This window comes from Fringilla coelebs, assembly GCF_963513975.1.
Source record: "Fringilla coelebs genome assembly, chromosome: 19".
In the NCBI taxonomy this organism is placed as follows: Eukaryota; Metazoa; Chordata; class Aves; order Passeriformes; family Fringillidae; genus Fringilla; species Fringilla coelebs.
The window spans coordinates 13,507,197-13,533,889 of record NC_140045.1 but is presented as its reverse complement, the minus strand read 5'-3'; the positions used below and the strand labels follow the sequence as shown (position 1 = coordinate 13,533,889).

At 49.5% G+C, this 26,693-nt stretch overlaps 1 protein-coding gene across 1 annotated transcript in view; it reads left to right on the top strand.

Moving 5' to 3' along the window:
- The window catches only part of MYH10 (myosin heavy chain 10), an 86,543-nt gene that overhangs the window by 42,873 nt on the left and 16,977 nt on the right, over nt 1-26,693 (top strand). Inside the window, exons 6-23 of the mRNA XM_084218643.1 lie at nt 4,969-5,061; nt 7,301-7,364; nt 9,201-9,299; nt 10,117-10,260; nt 10,564-10,659; nt 14,727-14,845; nt 15,949-16,101; nt 16,477-16,650; nt 17,842-18,015; nt 18,763-18,877; nt 22,237-22,430; nt 22,631-22,752; nt 23,089-23,158; nt 23,255-23,415; nt 24,000-24,108; nt 24,194-24,325; nt 25,058-25,264; nt 26,356-26,493. Of these exons, the coding sequence (XP_084074769.1) occupies nt 4,969-5,061; nt 7,301-7,364; nt 9,201-9,299; nt 10,117-10,260; nt 10,564-10,659; nt 14,727-14,845; nt 15,949-16,101; nt 16,477-16,650; nt 17,842-18,015; nt 18,763-18,877; nt 22,237-22,430; nt 22,631-22,752; nt 23,089-23,158; nt 23,255-23,415; nt 24,000-24,108; nt 24,194-24,325; nt 25,058-25,264; nt 26,356-26,493 (2,364 nt within the window). The remainder of the gene's footprint in view (nt 1-4,968; nt 5,062-7,300; nt 7,365-9,200; nt 9,300-10,116; nt 10,261-10,563; nt 10,660-14,726; nt 14,846-15,948; nt 16,102-16,476; nt 16,651-17,841; nt 18,016-18,762; nt 18,878-22,236; nt 22,431-22,630; nt 22,753-23,088; nt 23,159-23,254; nt 23,416-23,999; nt 24,109-24,193; nt 24,326-25,057; nt 25,265-26,355; nt 26,494-26,693) is intronic.

Here is a 26,693-nt window from a genome sequence, read left to right as displayed (position 1 = left end):
GGCAGGCTCGCTCAGGCTAAAGCTCCCCTGGGTTTCCCATGTGGGCTTTAACTGCCCCCATTTAAACACAGAGGAGTTCAGTCTGTGCCTGGTGCTGCTCAGTTCTGTCTCTGGCAGGGCAAGAATGGACACCCAAGAGTGGAATCCACCTATTGTAAACATGAACAAATGGAGCTCCTCTGAATCCTGAGGAGTTCTGTCCTGCCCCATCATTCCAGGAGGGCTGGTTCTTTCCTTGGCAATTTGAAATTCGCTTTACTCACCTGAGCAAGGCAGACCTCTGTCCAAACCTGCCATCCTGCACTAGCAAAAGAGTCACAGAAAGAGGGAGCACGTTTGGCTGCTGTAGAAATCTCTTGTTGTGTGTGTTTCTCCACAATACTTTGCCTCAGGCTCTCAGATATGAAGCTTAAGATTATTAAACTCACAGACTGAGCCAAGGAAGAGAGAATGGAATTGAAAATTTCTGCTGAAGCTGTGCAGATTTGAATTTTGAAGGGGTTTTATTTCACTTTATTAGCTTCATGTTGCCTTTATCCTTCTTGCTGGCAAAGTGTCCAGTGCAAGGTTGTGCTGCTGCTTGAGAGAAGGAAGCAAAGGTCTTGTCTCGAGTGTGGGTTTGCATTTTGAAATATTGGTAGTAGGGTGCAAATCCAGCCCCCTGACTGCTGTGTGTGCTCCCCTCGAGCTGTTCCACCCCTCTGGGAGTGCTCAGGGACAGGGATCGTGGCGTTGGGAGGTCCCCAGGCCAAGGTGAGAGATGAGAATCTGACTCCATGTTCTCAGAAGGCTGATTTATTATTTTATGGTACGATATTAAAAGAAATGATATACTAGCACTATACTAAACTATAGAGAAAGGATACATCAGAAAGTTTAACAAGAATGAGAATGAGAGCTCCTGACTGACTGCTCAGAGTCTGACACAGCTGGTGGGGATTGGTCATTAATTAAAAACAATTCACATGGAGCCAATCAAACGTGCACGTGTTGGTAAATGGTCTCCACATTCCCAAGCAATCAGATAATTATTGTTTTGTTCTTTCCTGAGGCCTCTCAGCTTCCCAAGAGAAAATCCTGGGCACAGAGGATTTTTCAGAAAACACCGTGGTGACAAGTGACCCCCTGTGAGCCCAGCCACCCCACAGTGCCCAGGGCTGGGCTCAGAGGGGCTCTGGGCTGGGATCATTCTGGAAGCAGTGCCCAAAGAATGCAGCTCCTGCCTCTCCCTGCCTCCCCAGGGCCGTGTGCCTTGCACAGACACGGGGTTGCTGTGTGGCACGTGCCAGTAACTGTTCTGAAAGCTGGGCAGGCTCTGTGGAGCTCTCTGAAGCGAGTGTGGTTGAAGGTGCTGGCAGGGCTGATGTGGGATGTGACGTGCAGCTGGAATGCCTGCTTGCTAACTTATCATTTGTTTGTTTGCAATGAACAGCCCGAATCTCCCAAACCCGTCAAACACCAGGCAAGTGGCTTTTTTTAATGCTTTTCAAGTCGTGTAGGAGAACTGATGTATATTCTTCTCTTTGTGCTGATAATGTGGGAAACCTTGAAGGAACACACAGCTAACAGAGAATTTTGGAAATATTTAAGTGGCTTTGAGAGAGGGAAGAGTGAGCAGCTGGCGAGTTCCTCAGCATTGCAAAGGATTTTAACACTTTTGAGCCCTGAAATGAAGGGTTTGCCCTCTCTCCAAATTACTTTGTGTATATTGGGTAATGTGCTGCTGAGAGAGTGCAGAACACCTTTTAAATATTAAACAAAGCACTAAATAAAAGATTTGATTAATGGAGGCTACAAAATTCTTTTGATTAAGTGCTTTGTCTGAATATTTTTATAGCTTTGCAAATCACCAGTGAAGACTTTGATCTCGAGTGTGGAAGGCCTGGCATAACCAAGAGCCTTGAGAAAGGAGGAATTTCCCCAGACTTTCTAGGAGGAGTGGTGTGAGCAGAGTGGGATCTGCTGCCTGATGAGTGTTTGCTCCTTTGAGCTCCAGCTCTGTCAGTGCCCCCCAGGCTGGCAGAGCTCTGGGCACATCCCCTGCCCACGCCACGTCCTGAGCCACTGGCCCTGCTCTCCCTGATCCCAGTTTCTGGGGGAGAGAAGGAATTGCAGGGCTCCAGGTGGAGCTCACCTGGAGGAGGCTTAGGTGGGAGTTGAGGGCAGGACTGTGGGGAGGGATAAACAATTGCTGCCACAGGAGAAATGCCCCAGTCCCACCCGAGCTGGTAAGTGATGCCTTGGAGCTTTTAAACAAAGCAAAGCTTTGCCCCAGCTCCCCAGGGTGTGACCAGCCACGGAAACTGAAGGGTTAATCCAGCTGGGTGAATCCCCCCTTGCATTTCTCTGGAGCTGATGAGTGCAGTGTAACTCTAGTGCCAAGGGAAATGGCAAAGGGACCTTCAGGTGTGTTCTCTCGGGAGCAAAAGCAGTCCCTGGGCAGCCGCGGTGCCTCTGGGGTGTGCGGTACCCCAGCCGTGTGCCTGTGCTCTCCTTCAGGAGCTGCAGACACTCCTCCCTCCTTGCACACATCAGTCACTTCCTAGGGCTTCTACTCCAATATTTGTCAAGTCCAAAAACAGACAGAGTGGAGTCTGGTTGGACCCTCCTCTTGCTTGGAGCTGGGTGCCAGGGTTGCCATGAGCATTTGTTGGTGAACATTTTAACCGTGGCCATGGGCAATGCTAATCCTGAGCTGCACAAGGCATGGAGTCATTAACATCTGTGTTTGAATGTCATGTGGAGTGCAGAGTGGATCCCTGCTGGATGTGAGCAGCATGGAGCTGCCCTGCCTGCCCCAGGCCTCCCCAGAGCCAGGCACTGCTGTTCCTGGGGCTGGGACAGTCCCCTGGCATTGTGTCACTGCTGCTGTTCCTGGGGCTGGGACAGTCCCTGGCCTTGTGTCACTGCTGCTGCTGTTCCTGGGGCTGGGACAGTCCCCTGGCCTTTGTTGGTGCTGCTGCATGAGCTGTTGCATGCCCTCACTGCTCCCAGTTCCCTTTCTGCTTTTTCCAAGGAGTTCTGGGGAGATGCTGGGCAGGAGCTGTGCCCAGGGGCCAAGCGGACACTCTGGAGTTCAGTGTCTGTAAAACCCCAAGCCCTTCCCAAAGAGGGTTGGTTTTGCCTGAAAGCAGTCCCTGGAGAGGAAACCCCCCAGCTCAGGAGCCTTTTTGCACAGTGAGGGCTGTGCTTTCCTTGGGGACAGCTGTGACAGCTCTGTGCTGGCTCCCATGGTGTCACCCCCAGCGCAGCATCCCCTGCTCCTCAGGGCTGCTGAGCCCTTGCTCCAGCCAGAGCCTTTCATGGGGAAATGTGTTTGTCCACATCCTCTGCTGCTTCATTGCAGGTTTGTCCCAGCCCAGCAGTGCTGGTGGCACTCAGCCATGCCGTGCAGCCCTCCCTGGGCACTCAGGGCATTTCTTCTCCAAAGCCTCGCAGAGCTGGACGTGCCAGCTGTGCCAGCTGTGCCAGCTGTGCCACACTGCCTGCCCTGGCTGGGCACTCTGGGGTTTATCCAGGAGCAGTGCTGAGGGAATGCTCCCCTGGCCCTTGCTGTGCCCCCAGGAGCTGGGAGAGGGGAGGGGGGTGGGAGCCTTCCAGGCTCTGAGGCTTTACTGGGGCAATGTGGAGCAGATCAACAGCACAGAGTGCCTGTGAGGGGCACCCAGTTTCTCTCCAGTTGCAGTTTCTCGTCAGTTTAAAAGTGCTTTTAGGCTGTGACTGTGCAGCCCTGCCGTGGCACTGCTGGCTCTGCTCTGGCCAGGACTCACATTTATTGCTCTGCCTTTATTCCTTCCCTCCCCATCCCAGCATTTAGGGAATGTGTAGCCCCAGAGGGAGCACGTTTGGAAGTAAGCAACTTCTGAGCAGATAACTTTAGGTCACATGAAAGAGGGAGCAGCCATTTATTTCCAGGAGAGCTTGAAATATATTTCAATACACAAATAAAACTCTTTTAGGTGTTAAGTAGTGAATTTTAAAAATTCCTGTCTGAGAATTGACCTCGTGTGGAAGCCTTAAGAGACTTAATGCTTCCTGTTCTTTGATGCTTGGTCTGGGCCTTTATTCACCAGGACTATAAATAATTGGAAAAAGCAGGTTCATGAACACAGATGTCAGATTGGAGACTACATTCCAGACAGCTTCACTGATTTTTTTCCCCAAACCATCCTTCAGAGCAAGAAGACAATATATTTTCCTGTGTACATTTGTGCCTCCTGGGCTCTTGGAAGCAGCACAGACTTTTTTTGTTAGCAGACCTCCTCATGGACAGAACTTGTGAAAGCTGTTGTGCAATTTCCTTGAGATAAGTACTTCAAATTCTAAACTCATTGGCCAGAGCTGACAGAAGCATGTAACAAATGCATTAAGCACCCTGAGCAATGCTGGCTGGATTGAGCAATGTGGAGCAGTGTTTGGAGTTGGTGTTGCTCCGTTCTGCTGTGCTGCTGTGGCCAGGTCAGAGGTGATGCAATGAGATGAGTTTCAGTCTGGCTGACTGCAGGGGAGTTTCACTCACCTGAAAGTACCTTTGAAAACAGGTATTTCTGAGGGTGGAAATAGGTGTTCTGAGATAGCTCTACTGCCAGCACAAAGTTTCACCTAAAACCATAAATCAGTTAAATTGCTTTCTTCCCTTAAGCACGCAAAGGTCTGTGCCTGATTTCATGAGCCCTAAATGTGACTTTTCTTTCCCATATTCAGTGATTTTCAACATCCATCAAGTCCTGTCTGGTCCCTGCTCTGTGTGTGTGTCTCTGTGTGTTTTGATAAACAAACCCCACCCAAAATCCGGCCACGTTCACCCCTGGATGGAGGCAGCTGCAGGTTTGGGGGTGAGGGGAAGATGAGAATCCCCCTGTGGAGGTGGTGGCACTGCCAGAGCCAGGGGAGGTGACAGGAGAGGCAGAGCCCCTGGGTGCTGTGCTCTGGATAAATCTGCTGTGTTTGTGTCTCTGTGGTTTGCAGGGGGAGCTGGAGAGGCAGCTGCTGCAGGCCAACCCCATCCTGGAGTCCTTTGGCAACGCCAAGACGGTGAAGAACGACAACTCCTCCCGCTTTGTGAGTGCCTCTGATCCCTGCAGGGCCTGGGCACCCCATGCCAGAGCCTGGGCACCCCATGCCAGAGCCTGGGCACCCCATGCCAGAGCCTGGGCACCCCATGCCAGAGCCTGGGCACCCCATCCCAGAGCCTGGGCACCCCATGCCAGAGCCTGGGCACCCATCCCAGAGCTTGGGCACCTGATACCAGAGCCTGGGCACCCCATCCCAGAGCCTGTGCCCTGATCCCTGCAGAGCCTGATCCCTGCAGAGCCTGTGCCCTGCAGAGCCCCTGCCCCTGGTGCTGCTGCTGCAGAAATCCCCTGTGCCAGGTGTTCTCTACTTGTACCAGGAGATTTCTTTCTCCTCTCCCTCCATGAATCCAGGTTTCCCTACAATGCCTTCTGCCTTTTGGGCTCACTGGAGGCCCCTCCCCAGTGGCTCTTGGCAAAGGGATTTCATTCTGCCTCCAGCCACCCCTGAGCTGACAGCAGCTCGCAATGTGACAAACTGGCTGTGCTGGGAGCTGGGTGGGTTTGTGTGCACAAATGCTGCTGCCTTGCTGTCAGGTGCCAAGGACTGGGGCACCCATGGCACTGGCACAGCCTGCAGCCTTGCTGTGCAGAGCTGGGACTTTATCCAGTGGTTGGGCTGGAGAGAACATCCTGAAATTCTGCACAATCACACCTAAAACCCCATCTGAATGTACTGACTGACTGCAGGAAAGTCAAAAGGCCACGGTGTGACCTAGCCCAGGTGTCAGGCACTGCTGTAGCTGCTCCATGTTTTTGTTGGGTCCCTGCCTGCTGTTCACAGTGTTTTGGTGGCTGATAACCACTTCTGATGGGTTCCATTGTTTTAAAAATTGTGGTGGAACTCAGGATGAATAAATAGCTTTTTACCACTTCTTAGAACTTCCTTTCCTTCAAAAGAAAAATAAAAAAAAGAGCCATCTCTTATTTCAGGGGGAAGATGTTTTTAGTACAACTTCAAAAGTGTTCAGGAGGTATTAAATCTTTTTGCTTGTGAGAACAGCACTAAAATTTACAGAACAAATGAAAGATTTCTTGTCTGCCTTTGACATTTCAACAGTTGCTTGGATTTATAATGCATGAAGTCAACTCCATGATAAGAACTCTGGAAAACTGTATGACTAAATCCATCAGCCCCTTCAGCTGAGAAGGGAGAGCACAGTTTTGTGGAATTTCAGCTTTTTTAATTTTACAGCCCTGTTATTTATAATGTTTCCTGATGCTTATAGAAGCTGGGTACAGGATTTGTAACTTCAACAGGTTTCACTGCACAGTGATTGCACTTTGTTACCTGTCCTGGATCCATCAGAGGCTGTACTCATTTAGTGAGAATACTTCTTTCCCTAAAAGATGTTAGCATCTGGTTTGTGTTATTTTGAGCTCCGTGTTTCCATCATGAACATAATCACTCTGATGGCTCCAGCTCTGTTTTCATAAAGGAACAAGTATAATTCATTCCAGATGGTCTCATCTCATGCAGAAAAAAATCATCTTTCACAGCCATTTTCAAACCTGACTTAAAACTCTCTGTCCTCCCACGAGGTGAGAGGTGGCTCAGCCTGCAGCTCTGACAGCCCTGCCCTGCTCCTGCTGACCCAGGCAGGGCTCAGAGGAGCCCAGTGGCCAATGGATTGCATTTCCCCCTTTATTCTTCTAGTTCTCTCGTGTTCCAGGGGATCAGTCTCTGGTTTGTACTGGCCAGGAGAGTGGCCTTGCTGAGAGTGGCCTGGCAGCACTGAGTGCTTCCCTCTGATATGGCTTTTCCAAAGCCCTGGGCTCAGTGCTGTGGTGGTGTCAGCAGAACCCAGCCCTGAGATGAGCTGAAGAGGGGCTGTGGAAGCCTTTTGGAAAAGGAGGGAGAAATCTTTTGGGCCAGGCAGCGCCTGAGATTGAGGAGCTGAGGCCCCTTCAGGCAGCAGAAAATGCCCCAGATGTGCACACCTGGAATATCAGCACTGCTCCCCACCTCAGAGGGGTTGCTCAGGGAAAATGGAGCCTCACCTGCAGAGCAGCTTGGATCCCAAATCAATCTGCCCTGAGTTCCCCAGTCCTGAGGGTGTTTGTGTGCTCCCTTGGAGTGATGGCTGAGCCCGTGCAAGGGGAAAGGTTCCCTCTGAACCTGGGAGATCCGTGAGCCATGAGTGCTTTTGGGTTATCTTTGGGATGGACAGCATTGTTTTAATTTTAAAAAAAAAAGTAACTGTGAAAAAATCTTCTTTCCTTTGCAGGGCAAGTTCATCAGGATTAACTTCGATGTCACTGGTTACATTGTTGGGGCCAACATTGAGACCTGTATCCTTTTTCCTGCCACATCCTTGCAGAATGCAGCTGCCCTGCTTTGTTGTGCTTTTAACCCTGGGATTCACTGGAATGCAGTGAAAGGTTGCCACACTTGGACATTCCTTTGACAGCATCCATCTCTCCCTTTGTTTCAAAATAACTGCTCAAATATCACAGATTCAGCAGCTTCTGTGTGCTCAGAAATCCTAAACTCCCAAATTCCACCCCCTGGAACCTGCAGGGTTTTCAGGCTGGCCTTAAACCCGGGCTGTGTTCGAAAGGGAAACCGTGTGAAATGTGAAATGTGCTTGTTCTGGGAACATTTCTGCAAACCCCCAACACCTTCCTGAGCAGGAGCTGAGCCTCTCTGTGGGGCCAGGAGCAGCCCCTGCCTGGAGAGGAGCTCCTGAGCCAGGACAGAGCCCAGCTCTTCTGGGTACCATGCACGTTCAGTAACACCAGGCCTTCTGTTATGCCTCATTAATTGTAATTAATGCCAAAGCCAATTCAGTTTTAGCTCTAAGACTTGTTCTTGTTTATGAGTGTAAAACCAAGGAAAAATACTGGCACTGAAAGCCCTTCCCTGAAGTTGTTTTCTCTGTGCTAAAAATGTATTGTGTAATTTTGAGTTTTCTGGGAGAGCAGCAGTGGAGTGCTCATAAAAGGGATGGAGTTGGGAGTCTTGCTAAACAACATTAAGTGAATATTGATCATAAACAATGCTGTAGTTAAGTTTCCATTTGGTTCCTGTGTTTTGAAACTGCTTGATCTGAACATTAAATGTTTGGAATTGTCAGGAAATGTGATTTCCCAATAAGGCTGGGAAAGATCTATAGTTATTCAAAATATGCTGCAATGATAAGTGGTTTTTTGTCATTCACCATAGCACAGGAATGAAGGCAGCTTTTAGGAAAGTCCAGATGAATTGTTTGCCCAGAGCTTTGTGAGAGCAGGAGGATTTAACTCTTGGGGAATTTCTTCTTCATCACAGGAGCCCATCCTGGGCACTGTCATTTCAAATCCCTGTCCTGCACTTCCTTTACAACACGGGATATCATGAAATGAAAAAATGAAATAAAATTACAGCTCATGGCAGCTAATCAGGCACTGCCTGCTGCAGACACTGAATCTGGGAGCTGTTGGAAGGCAGTGTGGAGTGTAATGGAGAGATGCAATGCTTGGAAGGAATGGCAAATGCACTTTGGATGATAAAGGACTTCTGAGTTCAGCAGCTGCTGCTTCTTTGGGATGAGGAGTTCAGCTAGGACCTCAGTAGAAGGGATGATGGAGAAGGATGGCAGCTCCCCCTCACCAAAAGTGCAGCTGGTCCGTGGCAAACAGTGGGGGATGCAGGGGGATGCAGGGATGGGAGTGTGGAAGTGTTAGGAGCTGGCTGAGATGAACACTGGGTTTCTACCAGCTGGAAATCTCTTATTTAGTCACTAAAGTCCATGTTGGACCTGGTCCAGACACAGAATCCCAGCCTGGTTTGGGGTGGAAGGGACCTCAGTGCCCATCCTGCCATGGCAGGGACATCTCCCACTGCCCCAGGGACACCTCCCCCGTCCCAGGGACACTTCCACTGCCCCAGGGACACCTCCCCCTGTCCCAGGGACACCTCCACTGCCCCAGGGGCACCTCCTCTGTCCCAGGTGCTCCAGCCCCAGTGTCCAGCCTGGCCCTGGGCACTGCCAGGGATGCAGGGGCAGCCCCAGCTGCCCTGGGCACTACTCCTACAATTCTCTTTGGTCTCAGGCTGGTTCCACGGCCTGCTCTGGAGCTCTCTGTAGGATCTGAAGCAGGGTGAAGCAGGGATTGCAGGTGGCCCTTGACTCCAGGTGACCCCAGACCTGCTGGAGAAGTCTCGAGCCGTGCGCCAGGCCAAGGACGAGCGCACGTTCCACATCTTCTACCAGCTGCTGGCTGGAGCAGGGGAGCACCTCAAGTGTAAGCTGGGAACGTCCCTGTGACACCCCCTGGCTGCTGCTTTGGCTGTTTCAGGGGTGCAGGGCGGGTTTGGGTGATTCTGTGGTGCTGAGGGGTGAGCTCCAAAAGGAGAGGCTGGCTGGCTTTGCCCTGAAGTCACTGCTGGGTTTTGTCAGATGTGCTGGGGAGCCCATCTCCATTCCAAGCCCATTTCTCCTCCCTGCCAGAGCCCAGTTTGGGAATCCCTGGACTGGAAACAAGCAGCCCCATCTCCTCCAGCCTACAGAGAAATTGAACCCAGACCTTATGAAATCCTTCAAGCCATGGCAGTGCTGGGGTGGTTATCTCAACTCTGTTTGGGTTTTTCCCCTCCTTGGGGATTCCTGGTGGGTTGTGATAAGGGAAGCTCATAAAGATACAGACTTCAGAGAGTTGGTCCACTCCTCCTGTAGGAGATAAGCTGGTGCTCACATCCTTGATGGGATCATCAATCCCCAGCTCCATTTCTGCCTGGGTCTGTTACCTTTCAGTAACAGAGATTTCCTTTTAGGACATTCCAGATGAGGGTTTGAGATGGATCTGGGTAATGTTCTGGGGCTGGTTTAATGCATTAAGGAGCTGGTGGAGGTTGCTGCAGGGAGAGTCTGAGTCTGGCCTCAGCCTGGGAGGTGCACTTGTATTTTTAGGGTTTCAGAAGCTGCTCTCCTGGCTTGTAGCCATTTCTGAGGGACTGGCTTCCCAAAGCAGAGCTGGGGAATTGAGTGAGAACAGAGCACGGGTGGGTGTGAACAGCACTGCTGAGCTTATTTTTCTGTCTCTTCCCCTTCCCCCAACACAGCTGACCTGCTGCTCGAGGGATTTAACAATTACAGATTTTTATCTAATGGCTACATCCCCATCCCTGGGCAACAGGACAAGGACAACTTCCAGGAGACAATGGAAGCCATGCATATCATGGGCTTTTCACACGATGAGATCTTGTGTAAGTTACGGAGCCTCTGGAATTTCCAGGGTCCTTTTCCCTCTCTCTCCCACACACACACTCTGCTAATTTAGTGTCACCAAATTTAATGTTGCTTCAGTGTCTCTGACAGCCTGAAGAAAATGTTTGCTTGACTCCAACTGGAGTTGAATTCAAGCCATTTGCCCAAAAAGCACAGTACAAACTGTATTTCATCCCTGAACTTCTCCTTGCAATCTGGAAGGAGAGTGACACAAGAAACAGGAGACAAATGTGTTCAGCTGAGCCCTCTGGAGCTGATGCACATGTCTCTTGTTATCACAGCCATGCTGAAGGTGGTGTCCTCAGTGCTGCAGTTTGGAAACATTTCCTTCAAGAAGGAGAGGAACACAGACCAGGCCTCCATGCCAGAGAACACTGGTGAGTTCCCATGTCTGGGGGGTGTCCTTGGGCTCGTGCTGAGCTCTGCCTGCCCTGCCCAGGGCGATCTTGCCAGGCACAGAGCAGTGCTGAGCATCCTTGGGAGGGCTCTGGGCCAAAAGGAGGCCAGGCCTGGGCTGGTGGCACCAACAAACAGTTCCCAAACCTCTCCCTTCCATCTCCTGCTGCAGACAAATGCGAGTGTCCATCAGGGCAAGTGATGCTGTTTGCATTGCTGCTAAGCTTGGAACAAGTATTTCGGTTGTAATCTTGTTTATTGCTCTCTCCAAAGATTTAAGCCCTAGGAAGAAGTTCATGCTTAAATCAGTTTGTTTGCTTTGGTGGCTCAGAGCAGTTTTGTTGCCAATGATAAGAGCCCTGGAGCCAAGCACAACTTCCCTGGTGCAGTGGCTGAAGACAGGAATGCTGCATTTAGAGCTGGCTCATTTCTGGAGTGTCCTGGCAGTGTGGCTGACACTGAATTTATCAGTGCCTGCAATGCAATCAGCATTTGGAAGGATAGAGTTCTTCCCCCACCCAAAAAAAAAAAAAAAAGAAAAGAAAAGCTGCTGAGAGGCACAGTTGAGGTTTTTATGGAAAGCTGCAGTGGCAGCCTTTGGAACGTTCTCATGAGAGGCAGTTTGGAGAGCTGGCATCAGTGGAGGGGCAGGGGAGCCCCCTCCCATTCCCAGGAGCTGCTGCACATGCACAGCTCAGCTTCTTGTCTGGTCTCATTCTGTAGCTGGCCCAGGTTCCTGAGCACTGGCTCGCTTGCAGAGCCCAAATTGTCCTTTCTGAGGGCAGTGTGCTGCCCAGGTTAAAGGTCAGTGGTTACTGACCTGGCTGGTGGCACTTTCTGTGTTGCAATGGGGAGAAGAGATGGGTGAGGGGTTAATTTTTGGGCTTTTCCTGCTGGTTTAGGTCATGGCCCATGTGGAAGGTGTGATGTGAAAGACTGAGATGCTTCTTGGCTGTCTTGGCTTTAGTTGCATTACCATTGGTTTTTAGACATCAGTTCTGAATTACAACACTGGCCATAAATATATTGATACTCTTGGATATATATATAGTACTGGATACAAAATTCTGACTTCTAAAGCCAAAAGGATGAAAAGCTCAGATCACAATTAAAGCATATTTTTGTCCTCCTGTATTTAAGAATTCGGTATATGGTCTAAGTTATTGAATCTTTGTGAAGAAATCGAGGGTAACTGATCTCTCTTTTCTTGTCACATCCCCTTGTGAGGGTTTCCCTGCATCCTCTGCAGAAATCAGGGTGTCCCTGCAGGGCCTCCCCCTGCTCAGGGCCTGGGTGTGACACAGTCAGGCACTGTCCCTGTGGGTGGGAGGAGTTCCTGTGGGCACTGAGATGGGAACCCATTCCAAGGACCTGGGAAGCAAATTCTCCCCTGGAGATGGGAAATGGAGATAAACAAATGCTGGGCTCAAGTACAGCTGTCAGAGCAGCCACAGAGCCTTTGTGGCTCGGGAGGATGGAGAAGCTGGGCTTGGAGAGTCATTTCATGCTCAGCAGCTTGGGAAGGGACCTTGCAGCTGAGAGGGCAGAAGTTCAAAGCAACCTCATCAAGTTCATGTTCACCTCTGATAGGAGCTCCTCAGTATCTTGGCTTTGTAATTAATTCAGACTTTCTCTCCAAACCCCAGCAGTGATAAAACATGGGTCAGGACCTCGGGGTTTCTCCAGTCCCACCTTTTCAATTGTCCTTTCTCATTACAAACAAACAAGAGGTGCCCTGCCTGTGGCAGGGGGTGACCTGGCTGATGTTTGAGGTTCCTTCCACCACAAACCATCCTGTGATCCTCGGATGGGTGCTGCTCATTTTACAGGGCAGGATGGATCCAGCTGAGGCAGCAGGAGCCACTCCTGCCCTTAGATGTGACACTTTGCCCTTGGAGGTGGGAGCAGCCTCCTCAGAGGCGGCTCAGAAGTGCTGGCTGCAGCCTCGTGCCCTGGCTCAGCAGCTGGGATGGCTGGGATCCCTCCTGCCGTGGGTTATTGGGATCTCACGTGCTGTGGGTTATTGGGATGACTGGCTGGATCCCTCCTGCCATGGGTTATTGGGATCACTGGCTGGGATCCCTCCTGCCGTGGGTTATTGGGATCTCTCCTGCTGTGGGTTATTGGGATCACTGGCTGGATCTCACCTGCCGTGGGTTATTGGGATCACTGGCTGGATCCCTCCTGCCATGGGTTATTGGGATCCCTCCTGCTGTGGGTTATTGGGATCACTGGCCGGGATCTCTGGCTGGGATCCCTCCTGCCGTGGGTTATTGGGATCACTGGCCGGGATCATTGGCTGGATCCCTCCTGCTGTGGGTTATTGGGATCTCACCTGCTGTGGGTTATTGGGATCACTGGCTGGATCCCTCCTGCCGTGGGTTATTGGGATCCCTCCTGCCGTGGGTTATTGGGATCACTGGCTGGATCTCACCTGCCGTGGGTTATTGGGATCACTAGCTGGATCTCACCTGCTGTGGGTTATTGGGATGACTGGCTGGGATCCCTCCTGCCGTGGGTTATTGGGATCACTGGCTGGGATCTCTCCTGCCGTGGGTTATTGGGATCACTAGCTGGATCTCACCTGCTGTGGGTTATTGGGATGACTGGCTGGGATCCCTCCTGCTGTGGGTTATTGGGATCACTGGCTGGGATCTCACCTACTCTGGTTTATTGGGATTATTCTCACCTGAAGTCAGTTTATGACTGACTGGAAACAATCAGGGACAATAAACTCCACGTCCCTGGGTCGTGCAAGGAGCTGAGTGTGGTATTTGGGGTGCTCTGGGACCCTCCTTCCTTGCACTGCAATATCCTTTACAGTATCCCCTGGATACTTAATATTTTCAAGTTCTTGTTTTATTTGTTTGTTTTAAAGATCCTGAGAGCACTTCCTGCTTGGCCCCTGAGGTTGTGAGTTTTATCTGATGTGCTGGTGCATATTTGTTTGCTCAGAGCCCAGAAATGCTCCTGTTTGTGGCTCAAGTGAAGAGTGCTGTTTGTGACACTCCCCTGATTTCACTGGTTGTGTGTCAGGTCATGAACCCTTCTAGTGAACATATGGCCAGACAGAGAATCTCAACATTAAAGAGCAAAAATAGTTTTCTTAATACTAAAGAAAAAAATAATGCAGCAGAAACTCTCCCATATTAGTATGAACATCTGTTTTCCAATGCTGATTTGAAAAAAGAGCTTTTTGTTTTCATTTTGACAGTAAAAGAAGCTATCAGATGATAAAGATAAGGGGCCAAGTTCTTACTGGGTGGTGTGGAGAGCTTCCTGCTAAAGGGCAACACTTCCCTGGACCTAAAAATACCTTCAGTGTCACTGTCATTTTTAGAAGTGTGGAATCACAGCCACCCAAGCTCCTGGGCCTCGTGTTCAGGGGAGGGGCTGGTGCAGCAGGAGTCTGTAGGGCTGGTGTGGGTAATGCACATTTAAATACTGAAATGGCACCAGGAGGCTCCTGCTGCTGAAGGGCACTGCTGCCTGTGCTGTTGTTCTGGGGGAAATATTGGAATGCCAGGCTGCTTTGGGTTGAAGGTTATCCCATTCCAGCCCCCTCCCACTGTGCCAGGCTGCTCCCAGCCCTGCCCAGCCTGGACTGGGGAGTGCTCAGCTCCCTGCACAAGCTGGCACAGCCCTGCTTTGGGCTGGCACAGCTGCCTGCCCTGAGCCAGCTTTTAAGGCACCTTTAGGATGGTGGATTTGATGTGTGATGTCCCCATGCTGTCATTTCTCCTGGGATCAGAAAAGGGATGTGTTCCCTCTCAAAGCAGCTAAATGAGCCCTTGTACCTGAGCTGTTAATGAGCTGGCACCTGGTGAATCCCAGCCTGTCCCTGCTCCCCAGGGACATCCAGCTGTGTCCCTCTGGAGAGCTCTGCCAGCCTTGGGCACACGGCCCCCGAGGCTGGGCACTGACCTGGGCACTGACCTGGGCACCTGTGCCGGCTCCTGAGCTGCCAGCTCCCGGGGAGGAGCTGCTCCAGGTGCCAGGGCAGGGTCTCAGTGCTCCCTCTGTCCCTCTGTCCCTCTGTCCCTCGCAGTCGCACAGAAGCTCTGCCACCTGCTGGGGATGAACGTCATGGAGTTCACCCGTGCCATCCTCACCCCCCGCATCAAGGTGGGCCGGGACTACGTGCAGAAAGCCCAGACCAAAGAACAGGTGAGCTCTGAAAGGCCATGGAGCCCAGACCAAAGAACAGGTGAGCTCTGAAAGGGCTGGAAAGCCCAGACCAAAGAACAGGTGAGCTCTGAAAGGGCCAGAGAGCCCAGACCAAAGAACAGGTGAGCTCTGAAAGGGAGGGAGAGCCCAGACCAAAGAACAGGTGAGCTCTGAAAGGGCTGGAAAGCCCAGACCAAAGAACAGGTGAGCTCTGAAAGGGCCAGAGAGCCCAGACCAAAGAACAGGTGAGCTCTGAAAGGGCCATGGAGCCCAGACCAAAGAACAGGTGAGCTCTGAAAGGGCCAGGGAGCCCAGACCAAAGAACAGGTGAGCTCTGAAAGGGCCAGAGAGCCCAGACCAAAGAACAGGTGAGCTCTGAAAGGGCTGGAAAGCCCAGACCAAAGAACAGGTGAGCTCTGAAAGGGCCAGAGAGCCCAGACCAAAGAACAGGTGAGCTCTGAAAGGGCCAGAGAGCCCAGACCAAAGAACAGGTGAGCTCTGAAAGGGCCAGAGAGCCCAGACCAAAGAACAGGTGAGCTCTGAAAGGGCCAGAGAGCCCAGACCAAAGAACAGGTGAGCTCTGAAAGGGCCAGAGAACCCAGACCAAAGAACAGGTGAGCTCTGAAAGGGCTGGAAAGCCCAGACCAAAGAACAGGTGAGCTCTGAAAGGTACTTTAAAGACCTTTAAAGGCCGAGGGAAGCTGCCTCGGCCTCATTAGCTCCTAACAAAGACAATTGGCTTTGAGTGTTTGCTGCTCTGTTAAAGCTTTACTGTCTTTGTGAAATGTTCTTATATGGTAAAAATCATTTGTAGAATAGAATAAACCTTTCCTTTTCCTTGATTTCTCCTGGTTTCATCCTTTCATGTTGTGACATTATCAAATACTTGGAGACCTTTTGTTTTCATGGAACAGTTTAGAAAGAAAGAAATTTTTCTTAACATTGATCAAACTCCAAACTGCTCCCACTGCTTGTTTTCATTCCTCACTGGTATTAACTCCATCCAACTTCTTCCTTTAGCGAGTTATTTGTGATAACATCCGTGTCCGTGTCCTTTTGATGGCTTTTCCAGGCTAAACAAATGTTCCTGTTTGGGTTTGCAGGCGGACTTTGCAGTGGAAGCCTTGGCAAAGGCCACCTACGAGCGCCTGTTCCGCTGGCTGGTGCACCGCATCAACAAAGCCCTGGACAGGACCAAGCGCCAGGGAGCCTCCTTCATTGGCATCCTGGACATTGCTGGCTTCGAGATCTTCGAGGTACAGGGAGCTCTCCCTGCTCAGCCTTTCCTGTTCTCTGCCTCTGGGGTCAGGGCAGCTGCAGAGGCACCGAAGGCAGCGTGGCCCGAGGTTACACGAGGGGCTGGTTTGGGGTGCAAAGGCTTTGACAGCCCAGAATTGTGTCAGAACAGTGCCAGAAAATAACAATTTAATCTTGAATCCTTCTTTATGTGTGATAGTTGTTCCTACTGTAATATGTCATGGAGATTGGTAGAATTGCTTTCCAGTTTTCTTTATGTTCCATTCAAACTTTGCGAAGTTGTGCAGAATTTCCTTATAAAGTCAGATTTTCGCCTCCCAGATCCGTGGTGTCTTGTCACTGACTCATTCTTGGGCACTGATGTTATTTTGTAGCTGAACTCCTTCGAGCAGCTCTGCATTAACTACACCAACGAGAAGCTGCAGCAGCTATTCAACCACACCATGTTTATCCTGGAGCAAGAGGAATATCAGCGAGAGGGCATCGAGTGGAACTTCATCGATTTTGGCCTGGATCTGCAGCCTTGCATTGACTTAATTGAAAGACCTGTGAGTTTCACATGAATAATGCTCTGAGGAGGAGAGCTTGGAGTGCTGACTGTGTCTTTTGCTGCCTGCAAATGAGACATCTCTTTATGGAGCTGTCATTAAAAGGGAATTAACTGGAATGCTGAAGTTCAAATCTAGAATACCGTGTATTGTTAATAAAAGGATTTATCCAGAGGGGATTTTGCCCTTATGTCAGTGTAAAACATTGAGCTCAAGATATTTTTATACCTTTTTCCGTGGTACTAATGAAGTCATTGATCCTGTCAGTGTCATTAAACTCTGTCATTGTGCTGTAGGAGCTTTGGGAATCAGGTACAAAGTTTTTCCAAGATTTGTGGTAGACTTCCTTCATTGGAAATCAATAGCAAAATTCCTGAAACTTTGTGTAGAGTAGAGTTTCCCCTCAGAAAATTGCCTTGCAAATGGGAAAACAGGATCTTAAAAGTGGTTTTAGTCACTGTGGTTTTTAGCATCCTCCTCTGGCTGCTGAGTCCATGGAAGCTGAGGAGCAGGAGGAGCAGATGGGGAGAACAGAGACTCCTGAAAGTTTGTTCTTTCCATCTCAGAACCTTTTAAATGGAACCTGGCCCAGTGCAGGTGCTCCTCCCTAGCTGTCTGTGTGTATCCTGGGGTGCAGGTGAGCTCCCAGTGCTCCTGTGCATCCTGGCCAGCAGAAAAGCTGCATTCCTGTTTCCTTGTGGGAAAAGGCAAACCTCCTTTCAGTTATCAAAGGTCTGCACTTTGTGTGTGGAACTGAGAAAGTTCTGCCTCCCTGGAAGGTAAAATCTCCTCCAAAAAGCCTCAGGGGACCAGTGTGGCTGCCCTCAGTTGCTCTGTTAGTGTGATGCCAGGAACACTGAACCATCTCTCACCAAATGGGTGAACTCTGCATTCCCTCAGAACCTTTTAAGTATAAACCCTTGCAAAGCAAGGCTCTGCTCAGCACTGCACCAGCTCAGTGGTGTCCCCATGGATATTGGAATGAGTTTGTTTGAATCAGCCATAATATCTTTCTTGACCTGGACTCCCCCACACGTTGTTTTAACTGAAATTAGGCTTGGAGCATTTTGGACTACCCTTATTGTGATGTTCAGTGGTGAACTGGAAATATCAAACTTGGAAAAAAAATTAAAAAATTATATATATATATACATATATAAAACGTGAACACATTCTCAAACTGCTTTTCAGGCAAATCCTCCTGGTGTGTTGGCGTTGCTGGATGAAGAATGCTGGTTCCCTAAAGCTACTGACAAGACATTTGTGGAGAAATTGGTGCAAGAGCAAGGAACTCATTCCAAGTTCCAAAAGCCAAGACAACTAAAGGACAAAGCAGACTTCTGCATTATTCACTATGCAGGGAAGGTAAGGGCTCAGCATGAAATTCTAGTTTGGAAAGGTTGGTCTGGGGAAAGTTCTCTGCTTTCCTTCCAAAGCCTGGATGCAAAAATAGACAATTTTTGCCTTGGTTGAGGCAGAACCGTGCTGGTCTACAGATTTTAGAGAATCTCTGTAGGGAACTAGGGAATTTTAGGGCTCCCCTGGGTTGGGATGAAACCCAGGTTGGTATCAGTGATTTTTTAGCTGCTGAGCTGGGGTTTATTTGGAAACCACAGGTTTGGCCCTTTAAAGATAAGAACTTTGTTTTCTGTATGGAATCAAGCGTTTAAATGTAACTACCATAGAGAAATTGTAAAAAATCATGCTGCAGCACATCCTTAATTTACTCCCCAGTAATTTAGATAAAGTAATTGGTGTCTGTCCTAGAGCTGGTTTTATATCTTCACAAGGAAACTTATTCTGGCAATAAACTGGGCAGCAAACAAACACCCAGCTGTCAGTAAGAAAGCAGTCAGATTGCTGAATTTTAAAGGAAACCCCCAGTGACTCTTTCAAAAGCATCACAAGCTGGTGGTGCTTTGGGCTGTCCTGAGGAGGCTCAGCCAGCAGATGTGAGCACCAGGCAGGGCTGGATCTGAGCCTGGAGCTCTTTGCCAGCCGTGGTGATCCTGAGCTGGGCAGTGAGAAGAAACCCCCTGTGATGTTTGATGCTGAGAAATGGGAACCTGGAGCTGGGTTTGCTCTGAGGCTGAGCCCTTGGCTGCCCTGCAGGTGGACTACAAGGCAGATGAGTGGCTGATGAAGAACATGGATCCCCTGAACGACAACGTGGCCACACTCCTGCACCAGTCCTCTGACAAATTCGTGGCTGAGCTCTGGAAGGATGGTAAGAGAGCTCTGAGCACAGATTGCTGGTGATTTCACCTTGCTGGATGAGTTGTTGGGGTTTTGTTTTTATGCCTGTTCCTTCCTCACCCTCCACTTCTCCATTGTAAATCCCTACAGCGTTTTCTCTCTCACTCAGTGCCCTAAGTCCACCAAGGAAGCTGAGTTGCACCTCTGGTCCCTTGCACATGTACCATTTCTGAGTAGCTGCTTCTCATGTCCATTACTGGAACTGACACTCACTTATTACTTGTTTCTCTGTGTCCAATTCCATGTGGAATCTCGTCCAAAACTCTTGGTTGGGACTTGCTGCAGTGGAGTCCTGAGTGTGAGCAGCTGGGGTGGTTCTGCTGTTGGTAAAGCACTGTAAACATTGTCTCTGTGAGCACCAGCACAGTTATTTCCTGTGCAGTGGTGGGTGGTACTCTGGAAATCCACCTCTCCTAGAATTCATTGAGATTAAAATCAGATCCTGTTCTAACTGCACCCTGCTGCTCAGCCAGGTTACCTGCCCCTCACCTGGAAGTGTTTATCAGTACCTGCACCAAATGACTCCAAAAAGCAGAAATAGCCACAGAAATACTTAGCAGGGACTTTTCTATTCTGCTTTTTAGCATCACAGTCCACTGATTAGAGTATATTTACACAGGATATAAACGCTGCAGTTTGGTACTTGAGGAGGAAATGAAGCTTGTGATTGAGGTGCTGCTGGAGGTTAATGCTGAGTTTCCCTCCTTGGGCAGCCACAGATAGCAGCTTTAATGAACCCATAAAGAACTTTTTGCTTGGGGATCTGCCCCTTTCCCTTGGAGGACACACACAGAGAGCAATCCTGCTTTGGTCCAAATCCTCACTCCCAGTTCCCACAGACCATTGAAACGTGCATGGGATATGTTGTGGCACAGTGAAGTGTGTTTGCAATTGATGAACCTGTTGTTTTTACTAACTCAAGTGTCTTGTGTATCTGCTCTTCTGTCTTTGTGTTTCTGCTGTTTCTCTGCCTTAGAGATTCAGAATATTCAGAGAGCCTGTTTCTATGACAATATTTCTGGTCTTCATGAGCCACCAGGTGAATGGATATAAAACACTAGGCCTACTGAAGGCAGGGCTGTTGTACCTCCAGGAGAACCATTCTTGCTCGTAGGCTTGCATGAACTTCTCATTTCATGCTGAATTTAGGTAAAACCCCCCCAGCCCCCCCGGGGCCCCCAGTGCATTCCTGTCCAGCTGCTGCTGCACACACACAAAGCATCTCCAGTTTTGCATTGCAGATGAAAAGGTTTGTTGCTTCCTGGTTCCATGAGGAGATGTAGAATTGCCTCTAAAAGTGACAATTCTGGTAGCTGCAAGCATTTGAGAGAATGCAAGAGCTTTGGAACACTATCGAGCTTCTTTCTGCAGTCCAACATTGACAAAACTCTGGGTGTTTTAGGACGTGGCTGTGTCCTTTTGGGAGGAGAGCTCAAGAATGTTTGGAAGTATCAGGATGAGTGCTGCAGTTTTAGTGGGGGTAGAAAGTGAAATAAACTTCTTCCAGCCTTGTTGGAATTGTTCTTTGTTTAAAAAAGTCTATTAATATTTGTATAAGCTGCAGATGTTTTTTAGGGTATTGAGAAATCAAGAAGTGCACTTGGAATGTCTCTGAAGACACTTTAGATATTTAATTAAGCGTCCTCATCCTTCTTGGGTTCCTCTCCCCAAGTTTAGAAACACATGGATGTGAGGGTTGTGCCTTCAGGTTTTGGGTTTGTCTCTCAGCACTCCTGATAGATCCCATCCCTGAGGAAGCAGGGCTGTTCCCAAAGGAATTCCTGCACAGCTTTGCTCCAGGGGCTCCAGCCAGGGGGGATGGCCCACTCATGCAGTTCATGCTTTAAACCTTTAGGCAGGGCTTACACTGAACTCCAGTCATCCTGTTTGAAAGATAAATCAGCCTCCTGGAGCTGGAGCACAGAGGGAGCAGCACAAAACCGGGTGGGATCAGATCTGTTTGCCCAGTTGTAGGAAGTACGAGGTGGAAAAAAGCTGAGAGGTTGCAGTCCTTGGTGGGGCCTGGTGGGTTTCTAATACTGACAGTCATTGAATTCTCTAGAAAACTGGGTCCTGTAGTCTCCATCCCATGTCTGATTTGGGACTGAATTCTGAATATTTGGGCTGTGACCTTAGAAACACCTCACCACCTACTTAATTCTCCAACTTTAATTTCATCCTTGTGTTCAAGACCCTGAGGAGGATCCAGGCTCTGCTCTACACACGAGACTTACAGCTGATTATTCAAATTTGCTGCCCTGGTTTTTTTTCTGCTTTTAATTTTCCTTTTTTTATTTTAATAGACCTTTGACCAGTTGAATATGAGGAAGAAGTTAAACAGTGTCCCTTATTTGTCAGATAATTCTGGTAGCAAAGCATAGTTCCCTCTGCTTTGGTTTAAATTAATTTGAAGATAACGTGACAAAATTGAAGCTGTAGCCTACAAGTAGTTTCTTGTTTCTGGCTGCCCAGCTTGGATTTCATGGAGAGCCCACAAATGTTGGGATTTGCTCAGTGCTGAGAACCTGTAATTACTGAGGTGTTAAACCACCTGTGTATCTTTAGTGAGCTATTCAACAATCCTTGACATGCACATGCAATCACCTCCGAGGTTTTAATAATGGCACTCACATTTCTAACTGTGCTTCTGAAAAACAAACCCTTGAGATCCTTACCCCAAATGTTCCAAAAAGTCAAAGACAAATCTCTCTTGTGGTGCTTTATGGCAGCTTGGAAGTGCTTTGGTGTGGAGTTTTCCTGGTCTTTTGGGCAGGGAGATCTTCGCAGGTGTATTTAAAAAATGGGAAGAACTCTCCCAAATAGCAGCTGAGCACAAGTCTGGCAGATACTCGTTCCCCTCTTGTCACTGAAATAACACTATTTCCAACTCTTCTGTAAATTCCTATTGAAAGATGAACTAGGTGAATGAATAGGTTTAACCTATTCTGTTGTCATAAGTGACTTTTGATGCACAGATGTGTAATTCCAAATGAACACTGTGCCCTGTAAGAACTCAGAGAGCTGCCTGCAGGCATTGCCCTGTCTGCAGAGCGATGTAAACACAGAAAGAGCTTTGCTGGTCATGTGGAACTGCAGGTAAAGAGCTGGATGTTCAGCCTGCACCTCCTGAAGCTGCACTCCGTGCTGGATCAGTCTGTGGCTGTTGGTCCCCGAGCTTGTGCCCGGTGTCGCGGTCCCGCTGCGCCGCCTCCCCGCCAGCGCTGTCCCCAGCTTCTGCTGCTGCTCCCGCGCCACCGGGGCCACCGGGGCCACCAGGGCCACCCTGGCAGCCCCTCGGGGCCGCTCAGCCCTCGCCTCTTGTCCCCGCAGTGGATCGCATCGTGGGGCTGGACCAGGTGACGGGCATCACGGAGACGGCCTTCGGCTCGGCCTACAAGACCAAGAAGGGCATGTTCCGCACCGTGGGCCAGCTCTACAAGGAGTCCCTGACCAAGCTGATGGCCACGCTGCGCAACACCAACCCCAACTTCGTGCGCTGCATCATCCCCAACCACGAGAAGAGGGTAGGGGCTCCTGCTGCTCGCTTCTCCTCGGTCCCACCCGCACCCAGCCCCGCTCCGCTGCCTCCTGCCCCGCTCTGCTCAGGGCTGTCACCTGGGCAGGGTCTGCTCAGGGCTCCCCACTCACCCAGCCAGCCACCCCAACCAAAAGTACCCTTTGCCACTAGTGCCGGTGAAAGTAATCCCTGCTCTGTTTTGTCCAGGCTGGGAAACTGGACCCACACCTGGTTCTAGATCAGCTCCGGTGCAACGGCGTTCTGGAAGGAATAAGGATTTGTCGGCAGGGATTCCCGAACAGGATCGTGTTCCAGGAATTCAGGCAGAGGTAACAGCAACAGCCTTCTGAGTTCTTAGGAACCTTTGGAGTTCCTTATTAAATAACTGAAGACCCCACATTCCCCCCTTCTCCCCCAGCCCGGCCCAAAGAAAATCAAAACCTGATTTTCAGGCCTTGAACTTCACGTGTTTAACTGCTGCAATGTATTCTGAAGGCAGTAGGCAAGGGGAAACAATCCAAAACTGGCTGCTGGGAAAGCTTCCTGCAGGAATTCCCTCACTGTGCACTTGGACACTGTAGTTTATGCTATAAATCAATAAGTTTGTACTATAAATCACCTTGCTTATTGCTGTGTGTAAAGGTGTTTTTTCATTTGCCTTCCAGGTATGAGATCCTCACTCCCAATGCAATTCCCAAAGGTTTCATGGATGGTAAGCAAGCCTGTGAGCGTATGGTAAGTGTTCATAGCTAAATATTGTCAAAACACTGAAAAATTCCCTGAATTGCCCTTTTCTTGGTGTAACAACAGCACCCTTGCCTGTCTGTTCAGATCAGGGCCTTGGAACTGGACCCCAACTTGTACAGAATTGGGCAGAGCAAGATCTTCTTCCGAGCTGGAGTCCTGGCACACCTGGAGGAAGAGAGGGACCTGAAGATCACAGACATCATCATCTTCTTCCAGGCAGTGTGCAGGGGCTACCTGGCCAGGAAGTGAGTGTGCTTTGGGACTGGATCTTCCCTTGGCTCTCTCAAGCCCCTCTGCCAGGGAACTGTGCTTTCAAACTTGAATTTCAGGAGAGATTTTCTGAGTGTGTTGCCTGAGGAACTGTAATTGTATCCTGGGTATTAAGAGGATTTTTGCCTGGGGAGAATTTGCACCTTCATTCCTTAAGAATATCTGCTTTTCCTGCTCTTGCCTTTGTGGCACACACAGCCCTTTACAGGGGCTGCAAATTCCTTTGTCTCTCCTCCTGTCTCACTGGAGGTTCCTGGAAGTACTTTGGAAAGCTGCTTTTTAAAAATTAAAGTAGCTAATCCATCTTGATTTTGTCTTTTTAAGAAAAAAACCTGCTGAGAGTAAGAGCAAACAGCATTTTAAATTATTGGAAATGGTGAATGCAGCTCTTGCTCTGACTCTGTAGGAACAAGAACTCATAAATTCAGTTTAGTTACTGAAATTTATTTATAAGCCTATTTATGGTCTGTAATTGTTGTGGGGTTGGGTAACCTAAAAATTAAATGATGGTCAGCTGTATTTAACACATTTATTTATTTAACTTCTTGCTGTCTTTCAGGGCCTTTGCAAAGAAGCAGCAGCAGCTGAGTGCACTGAAAATCCTGCAGAGGAATTGTGCTGCATATTTGAAGCTGAGGCACTGGCAGTGGTGGAGAGTCTTCACCAAGGTTCCTTCTGTTCTGTTCTTTTCTGTTTCATTCACCTCTAACTAGCTGAGGCAGGCTCTCACATCTTCATTTCCCACCTGTGCAGGTGAAGCCTCTTCTGCAGGTCACTCGGCAGGAAGAAGAGCTTCAAGCCAAGGATGAGGAGCTGATGAAGGTGAAAGAAAAACAGACAAAAGTGGAGGCAGAGCTTGAGGAAATGGAAAGGAAACATCAACAGGTTTGTGTCCAAGATCAGCTTTTGATATGCAGGACTGGTATTGTGCTCTGTCCCGTGGGAGGGAGCCAGAGAGGGTCAGTGAGCTGATTCCCACTCTGCTGGAGTGTGGAGTGGGAAGATCCAGCCCTGGAGCGTGGAATGGGGAGGCAGGAACATGTTACCAAAACAGAACCTGATTTTGTGGCCTTGCCTGGTTTGCAGGGGAAGCTCAGGGGCAGTGTCATGCTGGGCTGGGCTGGGCAGGCTGTGGGCAGACCCTGGCACAGCCCTGCAGACCTGGTGGCTCTCAGTGCTGGCAGAAGGGTGGTGGATGAAGGAAGAGCAGTTCAGAGTCACCCAGGTGCGCTGTGGCAGTGTCCCCTGAGGCACCCTGCTCTCTGAGCTGCAGACACAGGGAGCCCTTGGGTGCACCTCAGTGGCTGGGGGCACTCAGGGCTGGCAGGCAGTGCCTCCATGGCAGGGACAGCTGGCATCCTCAGGGATGGGCACTGGGACTGGCCAGGAGCGCCAGGCTCAGCCCAGTGCAGGAAATGCTGCAGGAGCCAGAGCTGGTTCCTCTGGGCTGCTGCTAAAGGCTCCTCTGGAAGCCCTGGGTTTGGGGTGGGGACATGGGAGGCAGGAGCTGGAGCACAGGGTGGCCTTGCAGTACCTCTGTGGCTGTCACAGGTGAAATCTCTCACCTGAGTCTCTGAAGGGTCATTTTTAAAGCTTCCCTGCCTTTTGTATTTGCAGGTGCTGGAGGAGAAGAACATCCTTGCAGAGCAGCTCCAGGCTGAGACGGAGCTCTTTGCAGAGGCTGAGGAGATGAGGGCTCGCTTGGCAGCCAAAAAGCAAGAGTTGGAAGAAATTCTCCATGATTTGGAGTCCAGGGTTGAAGAGGAGGAGGAAAGAAACCAAATATTGCAGAATGAGAAGAAGAAGATGCAGGGCCATATCCAGGTATGGTTCTCAGGGACTGGAGGGGGGGAGCAGGATGGGGAAGCTCCCTCAGCTTCTCTAGAGGACAGAGGAATTTGGCTCCTGAGTGAAAAAACAGTATTTCTCTTCTCTTCTCTTCTCTTCTCTTCTCTTCTCTTCTCTTCTCTTCTCTTCTCTTCTCTTCTCTTCTCTTCTCTTCTCTTCTCTTCTCTTCTCTTCTCTTCTCTTCTCTTCTCTTCTCTTCTCTTCACTTCACTTCACTTCACTTCACTTCACTTCACTTCACTTCACTTCACTTCACTTCACTTCACTTCTGAGAGAAATGTTCCTTTTGGACTGAAATCCAGGGAATATCATGAAGGAAATGATCCATTTGACTTCACTAAGAAAATGTAATTTCCTCCAAGTTACTTGATTGAGGTGTTTTTGAAAATCACATTATTTAGATGCTTCCTTTTAAATAATGATGGCCCTGAAAAAGGGAGGAGCTGAGAACTTACCTGTCTTTAAAAATATTAAAAGTAGTTGAAGAGGAAATAAACTCCACTTCTCACAGCTTTTGATGCAATTTAGAAATGTCTGTTAATGACATTTAAATGAATCATGTTTGAACCTCAGAAGCACAGGGCATTGTTGCTCTTTGTGTCAATAACTGGAGTGGCTCAGCTGTGGTACTGACACAAGGAGAATCTCTGTTTCCTGTGGAATCTCTTCCCAGATCCTGCTGTTTTCCCCCAGGTGCCCCTTTCAGGTGCAGTGTGCTGGGGAGCCTCTGACATAAAGCCTGATCTACTTGGCTGTCGTTCAGGACAGATTTTTTATTTTGCAGTTGGAATTAGGAAGGGGAAAACTGTGGCAGTGGGTTTGTGTTTCCTTGAGAGCACATTTCACCCAAAGCTGGAATCCAGAGCATCAAAAATTCCATGTGCATCCCATGGCCCTGCATTCCTCACCAGATCATTGATCCTGTAAATGAATCTAACAGAGCAAATGTGTGTGTTAGGGCAAGAGGCTTTTCAGAGTAACACATCCTTGTCACTCAGTTAAAAAAGCCTAAATGTTACCACCTGGATACCTGGAAGGTGCTCAGATGCAGTTGTCTCTGCTCCCAGGACCTGGAGGAACAGCTTGATGAGGAAGAGGGAGCTCGGCAGAAGCTGCAGCTTGAAAAAGTGACGGCTGAAGCAAAGATCAAGAAGATGGAGGAGGAGATCCTGCTGCTGGAGGACCAAAATTCCAAATTCCTGAAGGTGGGAGCAGTGTGCAGGGGGGAGGTGCCGAGGGACAGCTCCCAGAGCTGCTGTCACAGGCTCTGGGACACTTTGGGGTGTGAGCAGGGCAGAGGGAGACACTGGAGATGAGTTTGGGCTGCCATTCCAGAGGGAGTTTGTCATGCACTCTTCCCAGTTCCATGACTCTCCCAAATCTTAGAGCTGAAAGAATGGTTTAC